Raw genomic sequence first — 20,941 nt, forward strand, 5'->3', positions numbered from 1 at the left:
TATCATTTCATTTAAAAAAACGAATTTTATTGACTGAAAAAGTTCAACAATAGTTTTTTTTTCTTTGAATGATTGCAGTGTAAACAAATTGTAAGATCTAAAACTATAGAGAAAGAGAAATTAAATTTACGTTCTTTTTGCCCAATTTATTTCAAATCCTTTGGTCACCGTTTTAATCAGTGGTTACCAATCTCACCAATGCAAGCTGAAGCCGGCCTCTGCCCACCGCCGCAAATCGGGATCGTCACCGGGCAACTCAAGCAATTATTCGCAAGGCTACCGCTTATCCTAAGGGCACTACTATTGAACTGCCGTGGAATCCGACCCGACAAGAAGTTATCATCCAAAAACAAGCTTTTCCACGGTCTCCCCAATCGCTGTCCGTACGCCACCGGTACCCGACCCGTCAATCCATTGTATGCTAAATTGATCTCCTGCAAGTTCTCAAAGTTCACCAAACTCACCGGCAAATGACCTTGCAAACGGTTCCTTTGTGCATTCAACACTTGGAGCGGCGAACCGCTCCCGAGATGAGTGTTCACCTCGATGGAAGCGAGTTGATTGAAGGAAACATTGAGTTGATTCAACTCGGGCAATGACAGAATCGATCTAGTAATAGAACCTGTAAACTTGTTATCACTTAAATCAATGTATCTTAACTCTTTAAGTGACCCCAGCGATGTAATATGTCCTGAAAGTTGATTATGCGACAATGTTAATGATCTTAGTTTTGTAGGAAGCTTTGGTAAGTTCCCAACAAACATGTTGGATCCAAGGTCTAATGTCTGCAATTTCCATAATCCATTAATGTCGGGAATTCTCCCTGAGAATTCATTGTTGGAGAAACTTATGTCCGTTAACCTTCTTAACTCGGAAATCCTCGGTGGTATCGGACCAGAAAGGAGGTTTTCCGATAAGTCAATCGATTCAACGTTCCTCAATCCATTGATCCATCCAGCAATGCCACCTGTGAAGAAATTCCCTGAAAGAGAAATCTGGGTTAGTTTCTTGAGATTTTTTAAGGTATCTGGTAATGGCCCTCTAAACTGGTTCCTACTAAGATCAAGCGAGGTTAACTCAGTAAGGTTCCCTATATTGTGTGTCAAAAAACCATCATATCCAGCACTATCGAGCTCAATCGATATGATCCGGTTTGTCGAATTATCCCCAGGGTTTGAACACAAAATCCCCAGAAATTTAGCACCAGTACTATCACATGGATCAGCTGAGAAATCCCATGAACTGATATATGATGATGGTGGAATCATGTTGGGATCAATGGAACGCCTAAGTGCTTGAAGAGCTTCAGTATCTGATCTCAATGTTAGTGAATGAACAAATGTGAGAGTTAAAGCTAAAACCATTGCTAAAACAATGGAGGTTGAAGATGATGGTGAAAACCAGATATGGGAGTCCATGTCTTGTCTTTGGGGGAAAACTGGGTTTGAGGAATTGAATGGTGTATGCGTGGGGATAAGGTATATAAATAGTTAATATTAGAAGAAGATGATAAACAAAGGGACCCTTAACATCAGGTAGAAAGATAGTGAACTGGTTTTTTAAAGTTAGGCAGAGAACTCCATCTTTGTTCCTTTCAATCTACTTTCTATCAGTTATTACAAAAATTTTATAAACGGGACATGCGAAACTAGTGTGAAAATCGAAAATGGGTTAACGCAATACTTTTTTTTATAGGTTTTTAAGTATTTGAAAAGTATATAAAAGATTATATCAACATATCAATGTTTGAACATATGTCGGATACTTAAAAACAAAGGCAACATAGTAAAGCGTGATAAGATGAGTACGTGCATAAGTGTACTCAACATATGAAACACTATAGTTTGGTCGAACTACTGACACACGAGTCTCGTTATCCAACTCAACCTAGATCAGGGACTGTGAAGAACTCGTCATCTTCATCCGGGGTTTCGATTCTAGGCTTTTTAAGAGCCATGGAATATTTGGTAGGTCGGTATAAGTTTGTACTGCTTGATTGCGATATCGGAAGTTGAGGAACTTCAGCTGCTGCTAAAGCCTCCTGTGGCAATTGATCACCAAAAAGACCGATGTCTGCTAGCCATTCAAGCTCTCCAAGCTCAGAGTGCTCTTTCTGCAACCAGAGAATCGGACATGGTATGATTGTTAGGTACGGATATATATCTAACTTGAGTACATCTTTGAATCACTCATTTATGTTTCTCACCTTGTTTAGAGATTGAATATCTGAAAGTTCTAACAGATCATCAACAGCCCATGGAGATGAAAAGCTCGAGTGTTGTTGATGCGCAGGCATTTTCATTGAAGTCTGAGGTGCACTCTTGTTGGGTGGCTCCAACACATTGTTTTCAGTGTTTTTATTGCAACTCGAACTTAAGGCAACTCGGATTCCGGTGGCGAGGAACCTTTGATGGTTTGCAGCAAGGCTGCCGGCTGGATGGATCGGTTCGTCGCAATCCCGGCAGAAAAGAGCTCTGTCTTCAACACAAAAGATGAAAGCTGCTTTTTCCTGTACATCATATACATGTATAAGAGCATATGTTAAAATCTTAATGAGAAAATGTTTAAGCTTCGGACCAAATTTGGCCAAATGAACTCAAGCAAGACACTTGTTAATTAATTGCCTTACATTCCTATGTTAATTTCACTCAAGTGGTATGAATATGTATTTGATACGAATATATTTAGTTTTTTCTAAGTATTTTTCATATACTTTTAAGGATCATGCCTAACATAGTGTTGAATACAGATATATCTCGTACTAATATAATCATTTTTTTTTAAAAACTTCTTCAAAACCAGTGATTATAAGATTACATGATATAAGCCAATTGATGATAAAATATTGTCAATATGTAAACAAAGCAGATCAATTGCAGAACATGTAAATAGACAACTGACTTAGATCAATAAGATTATAGTACACAAACCATGAAAAAACAACATTAAAGAAAAAAGCCAATAAGATCTATACAATTGTAAGGAAACTTAATAAACTAAACCAGAAAAGTGAAGGTTTAAAAGGGGAGGTACCTGACATATATCACAAGGAGGAAGCTTGTTAGAAAGGCATTGAAGGAGAAGCCTTTGGTGTTTGCTAGCAAGCTTGTTAGCTGCATGAACTTCGATATCACATTTAGCACAAAGTGCAGCCTCATCTGCACAACATATCACTGTTGCTGGAGCTCTCTCACAAACATCACACTGGATTTTCATCTTTCTTTTTAACTTCTTTTTTTGTAAAACTTGATTCAATACACTGCTACTAGTTTTTAACCAATATTTCTCCCTTTGCTTCACAAATTCAAGAGATACCCATAGTTTAAAACCTCGAGAAAACGATGACAACCTAAAGCTTGGAACTAAACAAGATCTGGGTATACCGGAAAAAAAGTCTTTTTTTCCCGAGAAAAAAAATAGGGAGGAAAAAAAGGAAAGAGAAAATAATCTTGGGAAAATATAGAAGAGAGAAACAGTGGAGGGAAATGTAGATGATGTGATGAACAGACACACAAGTAAGCAAACAAAGCTTAGAATCAAAACAAGATACACGAGAGAAGCAAGTGATTGGAGGAGAATCCAGGAAACTGAAGATAAGGTATGGGAGATTTTGTGGATCAAAAAGGAGGAGAATCCAGGAAACTGAAGATAAGGTATGGGAGATTTTGTGGATCAAAAACAAGAAATTTAGTGAATACAACAAGGCAAAGAGTAGGGTCAATGAAACAATAGTAGCATGTGGCTATGGGGAATGTGTGGTGAAGGATAGCGCAATGTGTTCATACGAACAACTAAAAACGCGTTTTGTGGTCACCCATTATTGTTGGATATTTTTAATTGGGGGTATGATTTTGTGGTATGGTTTTATTTTATGTTTCAATAAAGGTGTACAAGTTGTTTCACGGACCATGGATTAGGTGGGTTTGAGATCTTAATGATCATCATGATTACGTAAATTGATTAAAATCTAGTGGTGTGTGTGTGCACGGTGAGAATGTGAAATGAATCGAATTTGGTTTGTTTTTAGAGTGAATTTGTTATTAAATTATTAATAAATTTATATTTTGATTACTTATTTTTAAAAAGTTACAAAATAGTTATTGAATTATTTGAAAGTTTTCACTTAACTCATTAGGACGTTAAAATTGTTATTGTATAACATTTTCTATTCGCAACGTCTGCACCAATCGAAATTTCTCATTCTCTTTCTCTTCTCCAGTTCAGTTTTCTTTTCATAATAGAACTTTGAACGTCATGAATTTGCAAACTAAAATCCAAACAACTTTCTTCTTCGATCTCCAACACTCGCCAAATCAAATTGGATCTAAGATATACTTTTCTACTTGTTGATGGGGTATTATTCAGTGTACCGATTTCAAATAGTCGCTTGAGACTCACTAGTAGAATTTTTTGAAAAAAACTTAATAGCTCAATAACTTAAAAAAAAACACCCAAATAGTTTGATGACTTAAATAAAATTTATTAATAATTTAATGCCATTTAATGTAATTTACCCTTCTTTCTATCAAATTGTTCGATTAGTGAAACCATGTTTTAATCACCTCTAATGGAATAGGAAAGAGGACATTAAATTAGTCTTGAAAGACAAGCCTCTATACTGCCTTGGGTTTTCGGTAGATTAATGTTTAAGTTGTATATTTAATTTTTATTTTTAAATTTGATTATCTATTTTTATATATTTAAGGTTTTGAAAATTAAATTTTAACTCAATAACGAGAATTTCTTTTAAATATTATCTCAAAGGTATAAATATTAATAAAAACCAAATTAGAGCATAAGAATTAAATATAAATTTTACATATAATACAGAAATTAATGGCATATTTAATAATATATTAATGATAATGATGTTTTTTTATTTTATAAAATAAGATAATATTTCAATAATATTATTAAATTTACTAAAATGTTTTTATTTTTTAAAAATGGAAACCATATTCATGAAGTGAATTGATACACTTAGCGCCATATTCATGCCCGGTTGGGTTAGGTTTGGATCGAGTCAATGTAAAATTTTAAGTTCAATCTGAAATATAATTTTAAAATTTTGTTTAAGCTCGACTCAGATAAAAAATGCTAAACTCGAGCTCGATTCAGTCTGCCCGTGTTAAAATTTTTTATATTACTTTTTATATAAAAAAATATAATACATCAAATACACTTAAAACATTAAAATAAATATATTCTAACAAATTGAAAATATATCAAAAAAATATTTATACTTAAATAACACTATGATAGTCATAACTTATCAAGGAAATATCTCTAAACTATTAACAAAAATAACAATAAAACAAGATTTATACAATATCCAAATAATAATGAAAAAATAGTGGCAACATGACAGCCCAAGTGTTTAACCATTCACCTTATACTAGCCTTACTATAATATACACCTTATACTAGCCCAACATGACAGCCCAAGTGTTTAACCATTCACCTTATACTAGCCTTGGTTAACTTCATTACCAACTAACCTTACTAAATATACACCTTATACTAGCCCAAGTGTTTAACCATTCACCCATGACATAAATATATTTTATCTATTATTGCGGAATATAGATGTGCTACCCAAATCATAATTCACCTCGCATAGTAACCGAGTTAATTTTTATCATGTGTCAAATAAATTACAAAACAAGTTATATAACAAAATATAGATACATTTGAAACCTCACCAATAAACAAATTCTCATGGCATTAAATAATCATCACGTATTAAAGACAAAAGTACTTTACATTTCCATCACATAAACCGAATTAATCAGTGCAACCTCAGTGATGTAATCATTCTTTTAACTTACTTAACCAAGCCAAATTATACCATCATCTCACACATAGAATGACCCACCTATCATACTTCTCAATTATGTCACTTAATAGACCAAGTATACCTAACATTTATCATCATGATCAATCCACAACCAAAATACATCCATATATCAAAATTACTACACACACACATATATATACCATGACTAAATTTCTTAAACATTTGATCAATTGCTTTTCAATACCGCAATAATTCTTTCAATACCAATACGTATTTACCATTCAATTTACCATTGACCGATTATAATCGGGCATATAACCATTTATACACAATTCATTCATATATTTTATTGTCATCCTCCTCTCCATTTCACATCCTTAATGTATATAACACGCTTAATAACATTATACATAATTTCATTACTCACTTATATGTAAATTTAAAGCTGCCCATCTGAGTCAGAGTCACTAAATTATTTTATTCTGGAGCTACGGAGCTCCAAATTAAAATCCGTGAATTTTACCTAAAACTAGATTCATATATATTTTTACCATAAAAATTTCAGAATATTTAACTTAGCCAATAAGTACAGTTTATTCTTTAAAGTTTCCCTTGTTGCACTGCTCGACAGTTCTGACCTCTCTTCACTAAAAATTAATTATCTCATTGTACAGAATTCGGATGGTATTCCTGTTTATTTCTCATGAAAATAGACTCGTTCAGAATTCTAAAAATATAAAGTTTAACCCATAATTAATTTTCTACAATTTTTAATGATTTTCCAAAGTCAGAACAGGAGATTCTGAAATTATTCTAACTCTGCCTCACAAAATTTATTATATTTCATGACTTACAATTCCATTGCTTACACCGTTTCTCTATGAGAAACTAGACTCAATAAGCTTTAATTTCATATTTTACTCATCTTCTAATTCGATTCCCACGATTTTTGGTGATTTTTCAAAGTTGGTACACTGCTGCTGCCTAAAACTATTTTAGTGCAATATATTGATTACCATTTTGACCCTAAACTTTTAACACATGACAATTTCATCCCTAGGCTCGGAAAATGAAATTCTTGTAATTTAATCATTGATCCAAGCATAATAATTCTCATAAATATCAATAACAGCCCATGGATTCCATGAAATTTTAGAATTTTTCCACAATTTCAATACTTTTCAACTTAATCCCTAAAACATGTTTTCATCCAAAATTCTTTAATAAAACACCTTTAAACATCCATTAACATATCAATTTCATCATCAAATAACAAAAATAATATGAAGTTATCAATGGTATCTTCCTAAACTTTCAAAAAAATGAGAAACTAGTAGAATACTAAGTTGGACCTACTTGTAAAAGTTTAAAATATAAAAATTTCAAGGAAAAAGTAAGAATTACACTTACTTGAAGCTAAAATATGGAAGACCAGCTCTAAACCCTCTTCCATGACTGTTTCTCACCGAAATTTCAAGAAGAAATGGTCTTAAAATCCTTAAAATAAATTTTGGCCACATAAACTTTATTGTAATTCCAATTTTGTCCTTAAATACATAAAAATCTTTGATTTTTTTAACGGTATGCCGTCTCTGCCACTTAAGTTGGTCCATTTACTCTTTTAGTCATTTCTTATTTAATTGTTAAGTTATTTAATCACTTTAGCAAGTTTTGCATTTTTTCAATTTAGTTCTTTTTAATTAATTGACTGCCGAAACGTTAAAATTTTCTGACTAAACTTTAACACTACCATATTGACACTCCGTAAATATTTATAAAAATATTTACAGCTCGATTTATAACATCAAGGTCTCGATACCTCTTTTCCTCAATTCCTTGACTTAATAAATTTTTATAAAACACAAATTACTAATTCAAAAAATCTCTTAAAAATCATATTTGACTCGTAATTATTAAATAATAAAATTTACTAGCTTATTTTCTGAATTTGGTGGTCTCGTACCACTATTTTCAACATTTCTAAAAATCGGGCTATTACAACAAGATTTTCAATATTTACAATAACAACAAGATTTCTAAATTGCAATGCGAAATTTTTAATGAATATTTAAGAAATTCAAGATTTTAAAAATAAAAATTCTAATTTCTTCAAGGATTTGTATTAATCAACCCCTAAATATTATTTCTCAATCAAGATGCTAGAAATCTCATACAAAATCAATATAATTAAAGCACTAAAAAATATAATCTTACATAAAAATCCTAATCAAACACAAGCAAGGTCATAATCTTAAATTTTTAGAGATTAATCAATAAATTTTTAGAGATCAACCTAAGAGTATTTGAAAGATTAATCACCTATGGATAGCGTTTGTTATGATGGAAAGTGATAACTTTGCTGGGAATTTAATTAGTTGAAAAGTAATTCTAACATTGGTATGTCAAGGTTTTTTTTACTTTGTTTAGAATCTAACTTTCCCATTAACATGACAATGTGGTTCCCATGATAAAAAGCAAAAAAATAAAAAAAAATGCTAAAGATGATATTAACTTCTTCTTTTTTTGGGTCTAGGGTGTTAATCTATTAAATGTAAACTTTCCCATTAACATGACAATGTGGTTCCCATGATAAAAAGCAAAAAAATAAAAAAAATGCTAAAGATGATATTAACTTCTTCTTTTTTTGGGTCTAGGGTGTTAATCTATTAAATGTAAAAAAAAAATATCTCTTTTCCGCTACCAACTCTATTGTCATTTCAACCGATTCGTACAAAGTAAGTTTTTTTTTCCTAATTTTATTTTCAATAGGCATATTTAGGGTGGGTTTGGATGGGCGGTGAGTTTACCTGCGGTCAGTGTAAAAACAGCGGTGGCGGTAAGATTAGATACTGTAGCGATACTGTAGCGTGAGACAAAAAGTAAACTAAACGTACCGCACCGTACCCAATCGCCCATCCAAACCCACCCTTAATCCTCTACTAGTATATTGTTTGCATATTATATTTATTTTCTATTATTTTCCTCTTTTTTCTTTTCGTATTTTGATTGAAGTTTCAATTTTATCATAGTATTTATTCTAAAAATTTTTTTATATATGTAGGATTTTGTATAAGCTTTGTTATATTTAGAAAATACATGCAAGATAAATTTGAAATAGGTTTTTTTAATTAAAATTATAAATTAAAACAATAATATTAAAAACTATCATTTAAAATATTATTATTAAATATTTAATCTAAGATTTATTACTAATAAAGTTTATTGTAAGATATTAAAATATTAAATACATGAATATAATTTTTTATTTAATAAGATTAAATTTATAAATTTTCATTTCAGTCCCAAGAAAATATTTAGTGAACTAAAGGAGATAATGTGATTTTTCAAATATTTTAATGAATACTTCAAATAGAATTTTCAATAAAGGGAATTGAAAGATTGAATTGTTTTGGTATTTCCCAGAATTAATTAGGTTTCAATTTCAGGTGTAAATAATAATCAAAGTGTAAAAAAAATGAATGAGTAAAAGCTCCATTGATGAATCTTTCTCATAAAACAAACATGACCAACAATAAGCAACCTGCTTTCATCATAATATCAAAATATAGTTGAATTATCATATCAATTGCATGTTCTCTAACTTCTTAACCAATGAATTCCTACCCATGTCTAATGAAAAAAAATAGCACTAAATTAACCACTAATTTCATCATACCAGAGATTTGATTGATCTTTCGCAGAAAAAAAAATAGACATCAATGGAGCAAAAAGGCAAACATAAAGAAGAAACATTTTTGCAGCACCCAGTTTTGTTCATCGTTGTGTTGGTTTTCGGTTTCGTTTTGATGGATCCTTTCGAAATCGGTCCGGTCGGTGGGATCGAGTTTAGGCCTGTGAAACATGACATTGCACCATACAAGGAAGTGATGGCAAGTTGGCCAAGAGACAATAAAAGCCGGTTGGGAAATGGGAAACTCGAGTTTGTCGACGAAGTTTTCGGTCCCGAATCGTTGGAGTTTGATGGATTCGGTCGTGGACCTTACACTGGATTAGCCGATGGGCGTATTGTTCGATGGATGGGTGAGGATATCGGATGGGAGACATTTGCCATTGTTACATCAAACTGGTGAGCTTCTTTCAATCATTTTGTTTAGAACTTTGATGGAAATGAAAATCTACGGATCTTTGTTGCTCGGATTCTTCATTTTTCGAGTCTGAGCAACATATGGTCGGATAGATGATAAGATATAACCTTAATGCTAATTTGTGGTGAACATGTACATAAAAAAAATAAAGGTCAGAGAAGTTATGTGCTAGAGGTGTGGACTCAACAACATCAAAGCAATGGAAACATGAGAAATGGTGTGGTAGACCATTAGGCCTAAGGTTCAACAAAGACGGTGGAGATTTGTACATTGCTGATGCCTATTACGGATTGCTCGTGGTTGGACCGGGAGGCGGACTCGCCACACCATTAGCGACTCATGTCGAAGGGAAGCAAATACTGTTTGCTAATGATCTGGATATCCATAAAAATGGTTCAATCTTTTTTACTGACACTAGTAGAAAGTACAATAGAGTGTAAGTGAACCAAATTCTTAAACATATATATACACACATGCATACATATTATATATATATACAATGAAGGGTTACTTACAGAAGATTATTGAGCAGGTATCATTTCTTCATATTGTTAGAAGGCGAAACGACCGGAAGGATTCTCAGATATGATCCTCCAACAAAGACAACTCATGTAGTTTTGGATGGTTTAGCTTTTCCAAATGGAATTCAGTTATCTAAGGACCAGAGTTTCCTTTTATTCACTGAGACTAGCAATTGCAGGCATTTCCCATTTTCATTTTTCCGCTCTTTCAAGTTTTTATTTCTTTTCTTTTTTGGATACAAATGAGACCATAATCTTAAAATAAAGAAAAGATTGCAAATGTTAAGATTTGAATCTTAAAACTACTTGCATACCCATTGAATGCATTTTGATACTGATTTTTGCCATGGTGACAGGCTAATGAAATACTGGGTTGAAGGTCCAAGAGCAGGGACAACGGAACTGGTTGCACATTTGCCTGGTTTTCCAGACAACGTAAGAATAAACGACAGAGGTCAATTCTGGGTAGCCATAGATTGTTGTAGAACACAAGCACAAGAGATCCTGGTTCATAACCCATGGATGAGGAGTTTATACTTCAGATTACCCATTAAAATGAAGATTTTAGCAAGAATTATGGGGATGAAGATGTACACCGTAATCTCGCTTTTCGACGAAAATGGAGAAATTGTCGAAGTCCTTGAAGATCGAAAAGGTGTGGTGATGAAGTTGGTGAGTGAAGTTAGAGAAGTTGAAGGGAAACTGTGGATTGGAACTGTGGCTCATAATCACATTGCGACTTTGTCTTACCCTTAAAATCTCTTTCATCTCATTTTACATGCCATTTCTCTTATATATTATGTTTGTCTTAAACTCTTATAACTATGTGTTCTATAGCCATCTTTTCCTTCGATTATGAACTTTTTAATCCCTGTTTTTCTCTAGTTTTATCAATGAATTTCCAGCAATACTAAGAAAACCGGATTAAAGATCAATGAATTTCAATCAATTGGTTTAATGTTAGAGATGCACATTATCAACTTTGATTCAAAAAAATATGAATTGGGTTCAATGTAATTTGTTCAAAGTTCAAACTAGCCCGTTTTCTTTACTCCGGTAAGGCAGATGGGCAACTAAACAATGTTGTCAAACACTTACAAGACAAGCTTAAACAATACTACAATAGTCATAAAAACTAGACATAAACAAAAGCATTGTGCCCTGCAAAATTCATATAGGAACTTTGTAAGCATCATAAGCGAATAAAGCTCGCACGACAAGTTCTTCCCTATCTAACGCCTCAACAGCAGCTCGGCCCTTCAAACTAGCGATGAAAGCAAATGTAACAGATCAAAATCGGATAATTCCAGAAAAAGATATATTGGATGATTATATATACCTAGAAATAAATGTTATATAGAAATACCTAGAGAGATAAAAGAGATGTGAAAGAAGAAATGTCCTATCTAACAATGGACTGTTAACCAAAATTTGGAACCAATTGTGAAGAGCCATGAATACCTGGCCCTACGGACCTTTAACTCCTCAATCATTTGATGCCGTTGAGCTGACATCTGATGAAGATGGACCATCTCTTCGGTTGGGGGAAGGCATGGATCCTCTAACTCTCATCTCCCCTGCTTGCTGTTGGAGCTCTTGTTGCAGCTGAAGTTGCTGCTGAAGTTGATGCAGTTGATGCGGTGGGAACTGATGCTGATGCTTTTGCAATTGAATCTGTAGTTGCTGGAACTGCTGGGCCGTTAGAAGAGCCTGCATAGCATGATTATTTGGGATGTATTGCTGACTAGCTCCAAAAGATGCAAAGTTCATCATTGGTCCACCATTTGGCATAGGTTGGGCAGTCAGCACCTTCAGATGTTGGATTTCTTCTTTCAGTGCATCGTTCAATGCTATCAGATAACAGAAGACAAAAAAATCATCATAATATGGACAACAATAAGAGCAGCTCAAAACATTAACAAGGTGCTCATAGTAGAACAAATGGCGTTATATTCCCAACTAATATGCAACCCAAAAGTAGAAAACCTACTTTAAGAACCATTCCATTACATGGACAGTCTGAGGTACTGTAAGTGTAAAATGGATATTAACAAGCAGTCCGCAAAAGGTGTAACCTACCATAACATCAGTTATAATATGAATATCCAAGGGAAATAATGTATTGGGGTATTTGCAATAAATACTCTTTATACGTCATCACTGCACTTGAATTGATTCATCAAGAAAGACTAACAAGCAGACCTCTCAGCCCCTCTCTTCCCTCATACATATGGCTTCATTACTATTAAATATCTATGATGGTAAGTATATGTAAAGAACACACATCCAATGTATTGTGGATTCAGTCTATTTTTTCTCTCTTTGACTGCCCATCTGCTAAATTCTCACGCGCAAAACCTTTCAAATCCCTTTCCCTTATAAGGAGGATCATAGACAAAAACAATAAGGAAAGAAAAGGCAGTAAGACAAAGATTTAGGTATTTGAACAAAATATTTTGAGAGGTGCTCACAATCTTGCAAGTAAACCTGTTGCTCCATTGTTTGTAACCGCAGTTTCAACTCACTATTTTCAGCACTCATACCACTGGAGTCTCTCTGCTCATAAGTTACCATGAGAAGAGTCAAATGAACCATTAGATAAAAAGACATAAAAGTAAAAAAGAAAAGAAAATGAAGGTCCAATGGAATATATATATATACATATTTATAACCAATGGAACCCTTGAATGTGGAAAACATTTAGCAAAGACACGAAGAGAGGGGCCAGAGCTGATGCAAATACCTGTAGTAGAGTCAGCTGAGCAGCAAGCGACGTTGCTTCTGTTTGCAATGTCTGTATTTTCCGTTCAAGCTCAGCTATATACCGCATCTTTCTTTCCTTTGACCTCGCAGCAGACTGCCTATTCGCCCAGATCCTATTGCATAGCAAAGACAAAAAAACATATCAGGATAACAACATACATTTCAGTTCTGGAAGAGATGAAATCTATAGAAAGGTAGAGGTTCCTTAAACCAGAGGGGAAGAAAAGTAACGGAAGGGGAACAGGAGGAGAATTATCAAGAAACACGAACACAGGAAGATAAAAGATATCAACTATAACATATGAAACTACACTAGTTTCAAGTTAAAACATTGTCTCATAGTGATCTCCGCCACACATCTTTATAGAAACGGTTTCGAGTTAAATCATAGTCTCATAGTGATCTCCGCCACCATATCTTTATCGAAACGGTTCCAATTTAAAACATAATCTCATAGTGATCTCCGCCACCACATCTTTATTGAAACGGTTTCAAGTTAAAACACATCTTTATCGAAACGGTTTCAATTTAAAACATAGTCTCATAGTGATCTCCGCCACCACATCTTTATCGAAATGGTTTCAAGTTAAAACATGGTCTCATAGTGATATCCGCCACCACATCTTTAGCGAAACGGTTTCAATTTAAAACATACTCATAGTGATCTCCGGCTCCGCCACCGCATCTTTAAAGAAACGGTTCCAAGTTAAAACATGGTTTCAATTTAAAACACATATTTATCGAAACGGTTTCAATTTAAAACATAGTCTCATAGTGATCTCCGCCACCACATCTTTATCAAAACAGTTTCAATTTAAAACATAGTCTCATAGTGATCTCCGCCACCACATCTTTATCGAAACGGTTTCAGTTTAAAATATAGTCTCATTGTGATCTCTGCCACCACATCTTTATCAAAATGGTTTCAACCAGACGACAAAGCACTTAATGCCAAACTTTAATAACAACTACGAAGTTAATGACATTATATGAAGCACAATTGCTTCAATAACAGGTAATACATTCATATTAATTCTACATTCAGTCATGAGTTACATTACGCTTTCGTTCCAAAATATAGTGACCAAACTCATTGTCATCATTAAAACTTATTGCCAAAACCCCACAAACTTTCCTTATAAACGCGAATTTTTAAGTGAATTCATAACAAAAGAAACCGGTATGGCAGTAAAATTCCATTCACTTAGCAAATATAAGAAATTGAAATGAAAAACAAGATACCTCTTAGCACGCTTGGGATCAATAAGAGCAAGCTCAGCAAGCTTAGCAGCGGACATTGCTTTCTTAGAATCAGCAGGCGTAACCTCATCCGAACCAGAGAGGAGCATTTCGGGCTTAATACTTGTCGACCCATCCATCGACTGGCTATGTTGGTGCCTAATTCTAGGCTTCTCAGAAGACCCAACACCAACACTCGCATTTTCCTCACCGGACGTTGCCGTCCCTGCTCCCATACTCACCGCAGCCGATGGACCAGAATTTGGAGCAGTCGTTGTCAACGACTTGCCAACCTGAAACATTGAGGTGACGGAAGAAGAATTGAACTTATCGATATCGAGATACATAGACAACATATCGTCCTCCGTTTCATCGGAATAGGAAGGCCCGTCGGCTGCCCCAACGACGCCGAGATCACCGTCGAAGTTAATATCATCAGGAAGAGTTATGATTTCGGAATGGGCACGGCGGTGACCTAAATTCTTCGGTGGATTATCAGGCATTTTGCTTATATCGTGACTAAAACTATTCGAATCCGAAGTTTGACCAAAATTTCCCGTTTCAGATATCGCATTTGAAGTGCTTGCAGCATTTCCGGAAGATGAAAACCCCGGAACTCGACCTGACATTGGCGGTAAACATGGAGATTTATCCTTTTCCATTTTAGGAAAAATATGAACTTGAAATTCCGAAAAGGAATAAAGAAAACCCAATGGAGACGACTTTCACAAAGTAATTACGTAGAAAGGAAAACCAAACTGGGAATTCGGTGAAGAAAATGGAAAACAACAGCAAAGAAAGAAGATTTTCCGGGAAAATGGAATGGATTTTCAGGGACAAGGAAATCTAACAGTAGATCTTCAAATTAAAAAAAAAAAGAGAAAGATGGAAACAACCCACTAAGGAAAATAGGAAATGGGAAGGAAAGGAAAAGAGGAATCGGGGAAAGCCATTGTCATCATGAATGAGGAGAACAGAATCGAATCAAGGAAATCACATGGTGGGAAATGTTTTTCCAGAGAAAAGAGAATGAGAAATCTGAGACAGTGCTATTTTATATAAAATGAACATAAAAGGGAGATTTTTTTTTTATATATATAGAATAAGGGAATTATTATATGGATTTTGACTAAATTACAAAATAATACCTATAGGCAGATTTTTTGAAAATTTATTGTAATGGGCCGTTTTTGCTAAAACACTTTCAGTTGATGTTGTTTTCACGGAAAGCTGAGAAAAACGCTTCTAGCGGGAAGTGATTTTCTTCACTAACCAGTAAAGCGCTTCTAGCTCAACGCACTAAGTAAAAACGCGTCCGGTTCAACATGTTCCCCTAACAATCACTTCCAACGGCTATTTAATTAGTCGTTGCCCCTCAACGGTAAAAAAAGAAAAAAACTATAAACCCCGACATTTCTCACATTCTCTCTTAATTTTTTTACTAAAATTTTATTTCTATCTAAATTCTATTTTCTATTAATATTTTCAAGAAATATTTTTTATTAAAAATTATTTCGTGTTCTATATAATTTAGTAATGGTCAGGTCTCTAATCTGTCTTGATAACAAGCACATCTCCATCAACCAATTGAAAATGATAAGAATAAATTTTAATCTTGTTTAGTTCTTTTATTTCATTGTTATATTTTAACTTAATATTTTTTATAATTTTTACGTAAATAGGCAGAAGATCGAATTTTACAATGCCATATTCGTAATTTACCCGGTCCTCCATCACCGTTGGCCGAACCATACTTGAAGGAAACTGATTTTTGGCACGTGGCCCTTGTAGGCAAGGGGTGTAAGTTGGACCCGAAACTCATAAGCGCGTTGGTGGAGAGGTGGAGACCCGAGACGCACACATTCCATCTTCCATGTGGCGAGTGTACTATCACTCTAGAAGACATTCATTTACAGTTGGGGTTACCCGTGGAAGGGTCGGTAGTCACCGGGTTTGTTCAGTCTGCTGATTGGGGAGCCATATGTGGTGAACTTTTGGGTACGGCTCCAAAGACGATTTATAGAGGTTGGATCGAAATGGCTTGGATACGAAAAATTTCCATGGAGCTGGTTGAGGATTCGATTAAAGTCCAAATAGAACGATATGCTCGGGCGTACATCCTTCAGATCATCGGGGGTATCCTGATGCCGGATGAGTCACGAAATCTCGCCCATCTCAGGTGGCTGTTGAAACTCGTCGATTTTAGAGCAATAGGTGAACTCAGTTGGGGGTTCGCTGTGTTGGCGACATTGTACCAAGAGATGTGTCGGGCGACGCAACCAGGAAAAATAAAAATTGGTGGTTGCCTTTTACTACTACAATCATGGGTTTGATTCCGATTTCCATTTTTACATCTTCGAGTGAACTACTCGTATATATTTTCACTCGTAATAAGGTAAAATTTAGTAGATATTACCATGATTAAATTGATTTAAATTAAAATTATTATGCTAATAAGTTATTTAAATAGGTGGAACCATGGGCTAAGTCACGTGGGATTACCTACTGAGCTTCAAGATATACGGCTTCTATTAGACCAACGATCGGAAGCGGAGGTATGTATTTATTTAATTTTGAACTATATACAAATAACGTAGTCGATTTCGTATTTAGTAGTGTATATATATAACTAATGTTTTTATCACGTTTATATAGTTTGAATGGACACCATACGAGGATCCAATAATTCGAGGAGTAATCCCCGAGGAATTCTTAGTGAATACCAAAGTTTGGCACATAAAGGTTCCATTGGTAGTGCACGCTACCGTCGAGATGCACGAGACCGATAGAGTGTTGCGACAGTTCGAATTTCGACAGTCGATTCCCGTGGCACCTTAAGACCTTGATGATTTGCATCCTATCAACTTATGGTGGCCAGATGAGAATTGGTCAGTGTTCCACTCCCCACATATCAACATTTGGAATAATCGATATGATTTTTTACCTACTCGCCAACCTATTATCGTTCCTGAGTTAGCATGCGATCCAGAGTACATGCTATGGTTTAGGATCCATGGCAAGCCATATTTGTACGGAGAAGAGGAGAGGCGACAACATCCCCATACAAGTAGGCCACGACGGTCCCTTTTAAATCCAAAGGCTAGTGAGGTGAGTCCATCATCAACGCTCATATAAGAACCGACACCGATGGCCTCAACATCAATGCCCACACCACCCTCCGTTCAGTATGTACCGTCTTGTTCTAGTGCATATTCTAACCCTATCATCTTCACACAAGCACCATATGTTGCACATTTTTCTGCTTCTAGTCCTATGCCAGGTTGGACTGTTGGACATCCATCCCCGATGTTTTACACGCCAGGGCCATCTATTTTCCCAATGATGTCAACACCGACGATGATGTATAAGCCATTTATGTATGAGAGTCCACTCGTTATCCCATCGATGTATGAGACTCAACATAGTTATGCTCATTCGTCGTTTGCGACGCAAACACCTCCTGAATCTTTGTTATACCAAGGTGAGTCATCTTCTCAACCACATATTCCTAGATTTAAGGATGTACGATGGCAACTGAGAAAACAAGGATTGCAATTGATCGAAGGCGAAGAAGAGGAGCAACCGATACCACAACCCTGCCCAGAGGCAGAACCAAGAAGAAATCCAACGCGTAACCATTGACCACCCCGATGTGGCACAGATTCTAATCGGTGTATGCACTGATTAATTTTATCATTGTATCAAACATTTATATTGTATCGATGATATTTATTATTATGTTTTTAGAGGAATATTGTTTTCATTTAACAAAATGCTAGTTGATATTTGTTATCATTTTACAAAATTAACGTTGTAATTTGTTATAATTTCACAAAATGAAAAGCTAATATTTGTTATCATTTCACAGAACCGCATGTTTACATACTATAATGGAATTGATATTTGTTTTCTACTTTGCATAGTCCTTTTGATGTGGACATGATGACATTGTATGGCTCGAGTTTCTACATTACCTGCATAATCTCGTTGGTTTGACCTGTCTCGAATATCTATTTTGTCGCGTATTCAAGTCGACGTCAGTAAAACATAAAACTTAACCATAAAACCCTAAAACCCTAATAGTAAACCTTAAAACCCCTAAATTTTATACAAAGCCCTAATAAAAACTATAACGGCCCGATTTAGACCCTAGTTGGACAGTGGTTTCTGGATCAAAAATTCGAGTCAGAAAAATATTTTAATATTATTTTTGGTGTCTACAGCATGTTAATTTATATGTGTGAAAATTTCGTGTGAAAATTTTATCGTTTGTGTGCTCGATTTTAAAAAAAAATACTTAATTGCGTAAAATACAAAAGTGGCTAGCTATTTGTTAAAGTGTTATATTGCTATGGCTGTTATAATGTGGGACCCTTATGTTGATATTATACCATTGAAATTATAAGTGGACTTTTATGGACATGGTTAGTTAATTATTTAAGTAATTACAATAAGGTTAAAATGGTAAATGGCTTATTAATATGTATTAAATAAAAACAAAACCTGAATTTAATGTTTCGTTCATATTTCTTTCACCGAAATAAGAAAAGAAAAAGGGGTTTTAAAGCTTTTGTACATTCGGCCATGGTCCAAGCTTGATTCAAGGTTCGTTTTTTGCTCGGTTTTTGATAATTTTTACATTTTTGAGATCGTTGCTTTGTGTTTTAGCTAGCCCATGCATTAATTTTATGAATGGATTATGAATTTGAGATTTTCCATTGTTGATAGCTTGATGATTTTTGTGTTTGATGATGAAAAATAAATATATGTTGTTAGATTGTCAAGTTTAATTAAGTGATTTTTAGTAAAAATGCCTATTTAGGATTAAATAGAGAATTTTGTAAATTTAAGGGTCAAAATGTGAAATAAATGAAAGGTATGGACTTATATGAACTATTTGTATATTCGGACAAGCATGGGAAATATGAAATTTTGTGTATTTTGTGATTTTATGAAATAGGGACTAAAATGTCAAAAATGTGAATTTTAAGGGCTAAAGTGTAAAATGCCCTAATTATGTGTTTGTGGTTTGAATTGAATGAAATGTGTTATTAAATAGCCAAATTTGAATTTATATAGATCAAGAATAAAAGAAATTGGAATTAGATCGGGGAAAGTCGAAAGTGGTCGAGTTGTCGATTCCATCCGTTCGTTTCCATACGAGATAAGTTTGAAAGTGAATAAATGATGTTAAATTGTATGTATTTATTTTGTACATAGTCGAATAGAATTGTAAGTATATATAACTACATTGCCAAATTGAATTTAGCATGGAATGATTTATTATGAGCTTGAATCAATCGAATTACGATGTCCGAAAGTCCCGAACGAACCATAGGAATAGTTAGGATACATATGTCATGACATAGGATTCCGATATGTGATTTCGTGTAAGACCACGTCTGGGACGTTGGCATTGATTTGAGATTTATGTGTAAGACCTTGTTTGGGACAGTGGTATAGATATTTGATTTCGTCTAGGACATTGGCATTGTATGAGCTTTTTGAGCTATCCGAGTATCCTTATTGATTCCGAATGGTTTAGCAGGCAATGTTGAGTTAAGATCGAATGTGAAATCGAGCTAAATGGTTCAGGTACATGTGAAGTTAAGTGTTCATGAAAATAAGGTAAGTATAGTACTTGAGATAATGATATAATTATGCATGTTAAAAGAGTGATTTATGTGTATATGAGATAGTTTATATTCGGCCAAGTTAAAATTATAACGCTAATGTTTATTTGATGATTTATTTGCTTATGACTTACTAAGCTATCCAAGCTTATTGTGTGTTTGTATGTTCGTTGTTTTATAGATTTTGAAAGTTAGTTACAAGCTCGAGAATCGTCAAGGAAGTCCGTCACACTATCGATCACTATTTTGGTATTTTAAAAGCTTGAATTATGAACCAATGGCATGTATAGGCTAATATTTGTTTTGGTTGATTTTGAAATTGTTTATAAAGCCATGCGAAAATGGCTAGAGATGATGCTTATGTTTATGCATTTTCGGTCATGGTATATGTGTGGTGTGTTTGGTATTTGAGTTCGGTATGAAGTAATTATATATATATGGCTTATGATCAGTTCACTTTGGTAAGCTTGATATATGATTGATGGATGAGTTTTGGTTGTGGTTTGTTATTGGCTTATTATTGGAATGTATGATTTGTAATTTGAATCGGTATGAAAGTGGTAAAAGATGTGCTTATGTATTCAGCTAATGATGAGTTAAATAAATACTTATGCTTATGACATGGTTTAATTATTAAGTTGATGGTTTCATGCTTGGTACGAAATGTGTTGAGTATATAGATGGTGGTATATTCGGCCATCATATGTAATTCAATATGATAAATATGCAATATAGTATTTGGTTCGGCTAATTATAGACTTATAGATTGATGTATAATTGACTTATAAATAGGGTTAGGTTTAGTAAATGATGCACATTCATGTTCGGCTAAAGATAGGTAAATTGAATATATATACATATATGCATATGTCATGTTAGCTA

General features: G+C 34.2%; 4 protein-coding genes and 1 long non-coding RNA gene across 7 annotated transcripts; 2 read left to right on the forward strand and 3 right to left on the reverse strand.

The window, feature by feature from the left end:
• Positions 1-5: 5 nt before the first annotated feature.
• LOC107890545 (B-box zinc finger protein 24) lies at positions 6-7,268 on the reverse strand. Its single transcript, XM_016815027.2, has 3 exons — positions 3,034-7,268; positions 2,207-2,509; positions 6-2,113 (listed from the first exon to the last, which is right to left on the reverse strand). The coding sequence occupies exons 1-3, from the start codon at positions 3,214-3,216 to the stop codon at positions 1,883-1,885; spliced, it is 717 nt and encodes a 238-aa protein (XP_016670516.1). The 5' UTR covers positions 3,217-7,268; the 3' UTR covers positions 6-1,882.
• Positions 177-1,418, reverse strand: LOC107890544 (receptor-like protein kinase HSL1). Its single transcript, XM_016815026.2, has one exon. It carries the CDS (start codon positions 1,416-1,418, stop codon positions 177-179), a length of 1,242 nt encoding a protein of 413 aa, XP_016670515.1.
• Positions 7,269-9,283: 2,015 nt separating the features above from the next.
• On the forward strand, positions 9,284-11,280 carry LOC107890548 (protein STRICTOSIDINE SYNTHASE-LIKE 13). Its single transcript, XM_016815030.2, has 4 exons — positions 9,284-9,884; positions 10,055-10,339; positions 10,436-10,603; positions 10,781-11,280. The coding sequence occupies exons 1-4, from the start codon at positions 9,517-9,519 to the stop codon at positions 11,178-11,180; spliced, it is 1,221 nt and encodes a 406-aa protein (XP_016670519.2). The 5' UTR covers positions 9,284-9,516; the 3' UTR covers positions 11,181-11,280.
• A 125-nt stretch (positions 11,281-11,405) lies between these two features.
• LOC107890547 (probable transcription factor PosF21) lies at positions 11,406-15,541 on the reverse strand. Of its 3 annotated transcripts, none has more exons than XM_016815028.2 (5): positions 14,430-15,541; positions 13,168-13,300; positions 12,896-12,980; positions 11,886-12,274; positions 11,406-11,688 (listed from the first exon to the last, which is right to left on the reverse strand). In XM_016815028.2, exons 1-4 carry the CDS (start codon positions 15,086-15,088, stop codon positions 11,910-11,912), a joined length of 1,242 nt encoding a protein of 413 aa, XP_016670517.2. In that variant the 5' UTR covers positions 15,089-15,541; the 3' UTR covers positions 11,406-11,688; positions 11,886-11,909. The 3 variants fall into 3 exon arrangements, with proteins under 3 accessions (XP_016670517.2, XP_016670518.2, XP_040957219.1); XM_016815029.2 differs by having other exon boundaries at positions 11,900-12,274; positions 14,430-15,492; XM_041101285.1 differs by having other exon boundaries at positions 11,406-12,274; positions 14,430-15,492.
• Positions 15,542-18,945: 3,404 nt separating this feature from the next.
• On the forward strand, positions 18,946-20,524 carry LOC107892825 (uncharacterized). The gene is made up of 3 exons (XR_001682633.2): positions 18,946-19,031; positions 19,975-20,054; positions 20,241-20,524. It is a non-coding gene; the product is annotated as an uncharacterized lncRNA (long non-coding RNA).
• The last annotated feature ends 417 nt before the right edge of the window (positions 20,525-20,941 follow it).

The sequence above is a fragment of the Gossypium hirsutum genome, chromosome D09 (assembly GCF_007990345.1).
Source record: "Gossypium hirsutum isolate 1008001.06 chromosome D09, Gossypium_hirsutum_v2.1, whole genome shotgun sequence".
Classification (NCBI taxonomy): Eukaryota; Viridiplantae; Streptophyta; class Magnoliopsida; order Malvales; family Malvaceae; genus Gossypium; species Gossypium hirsutum.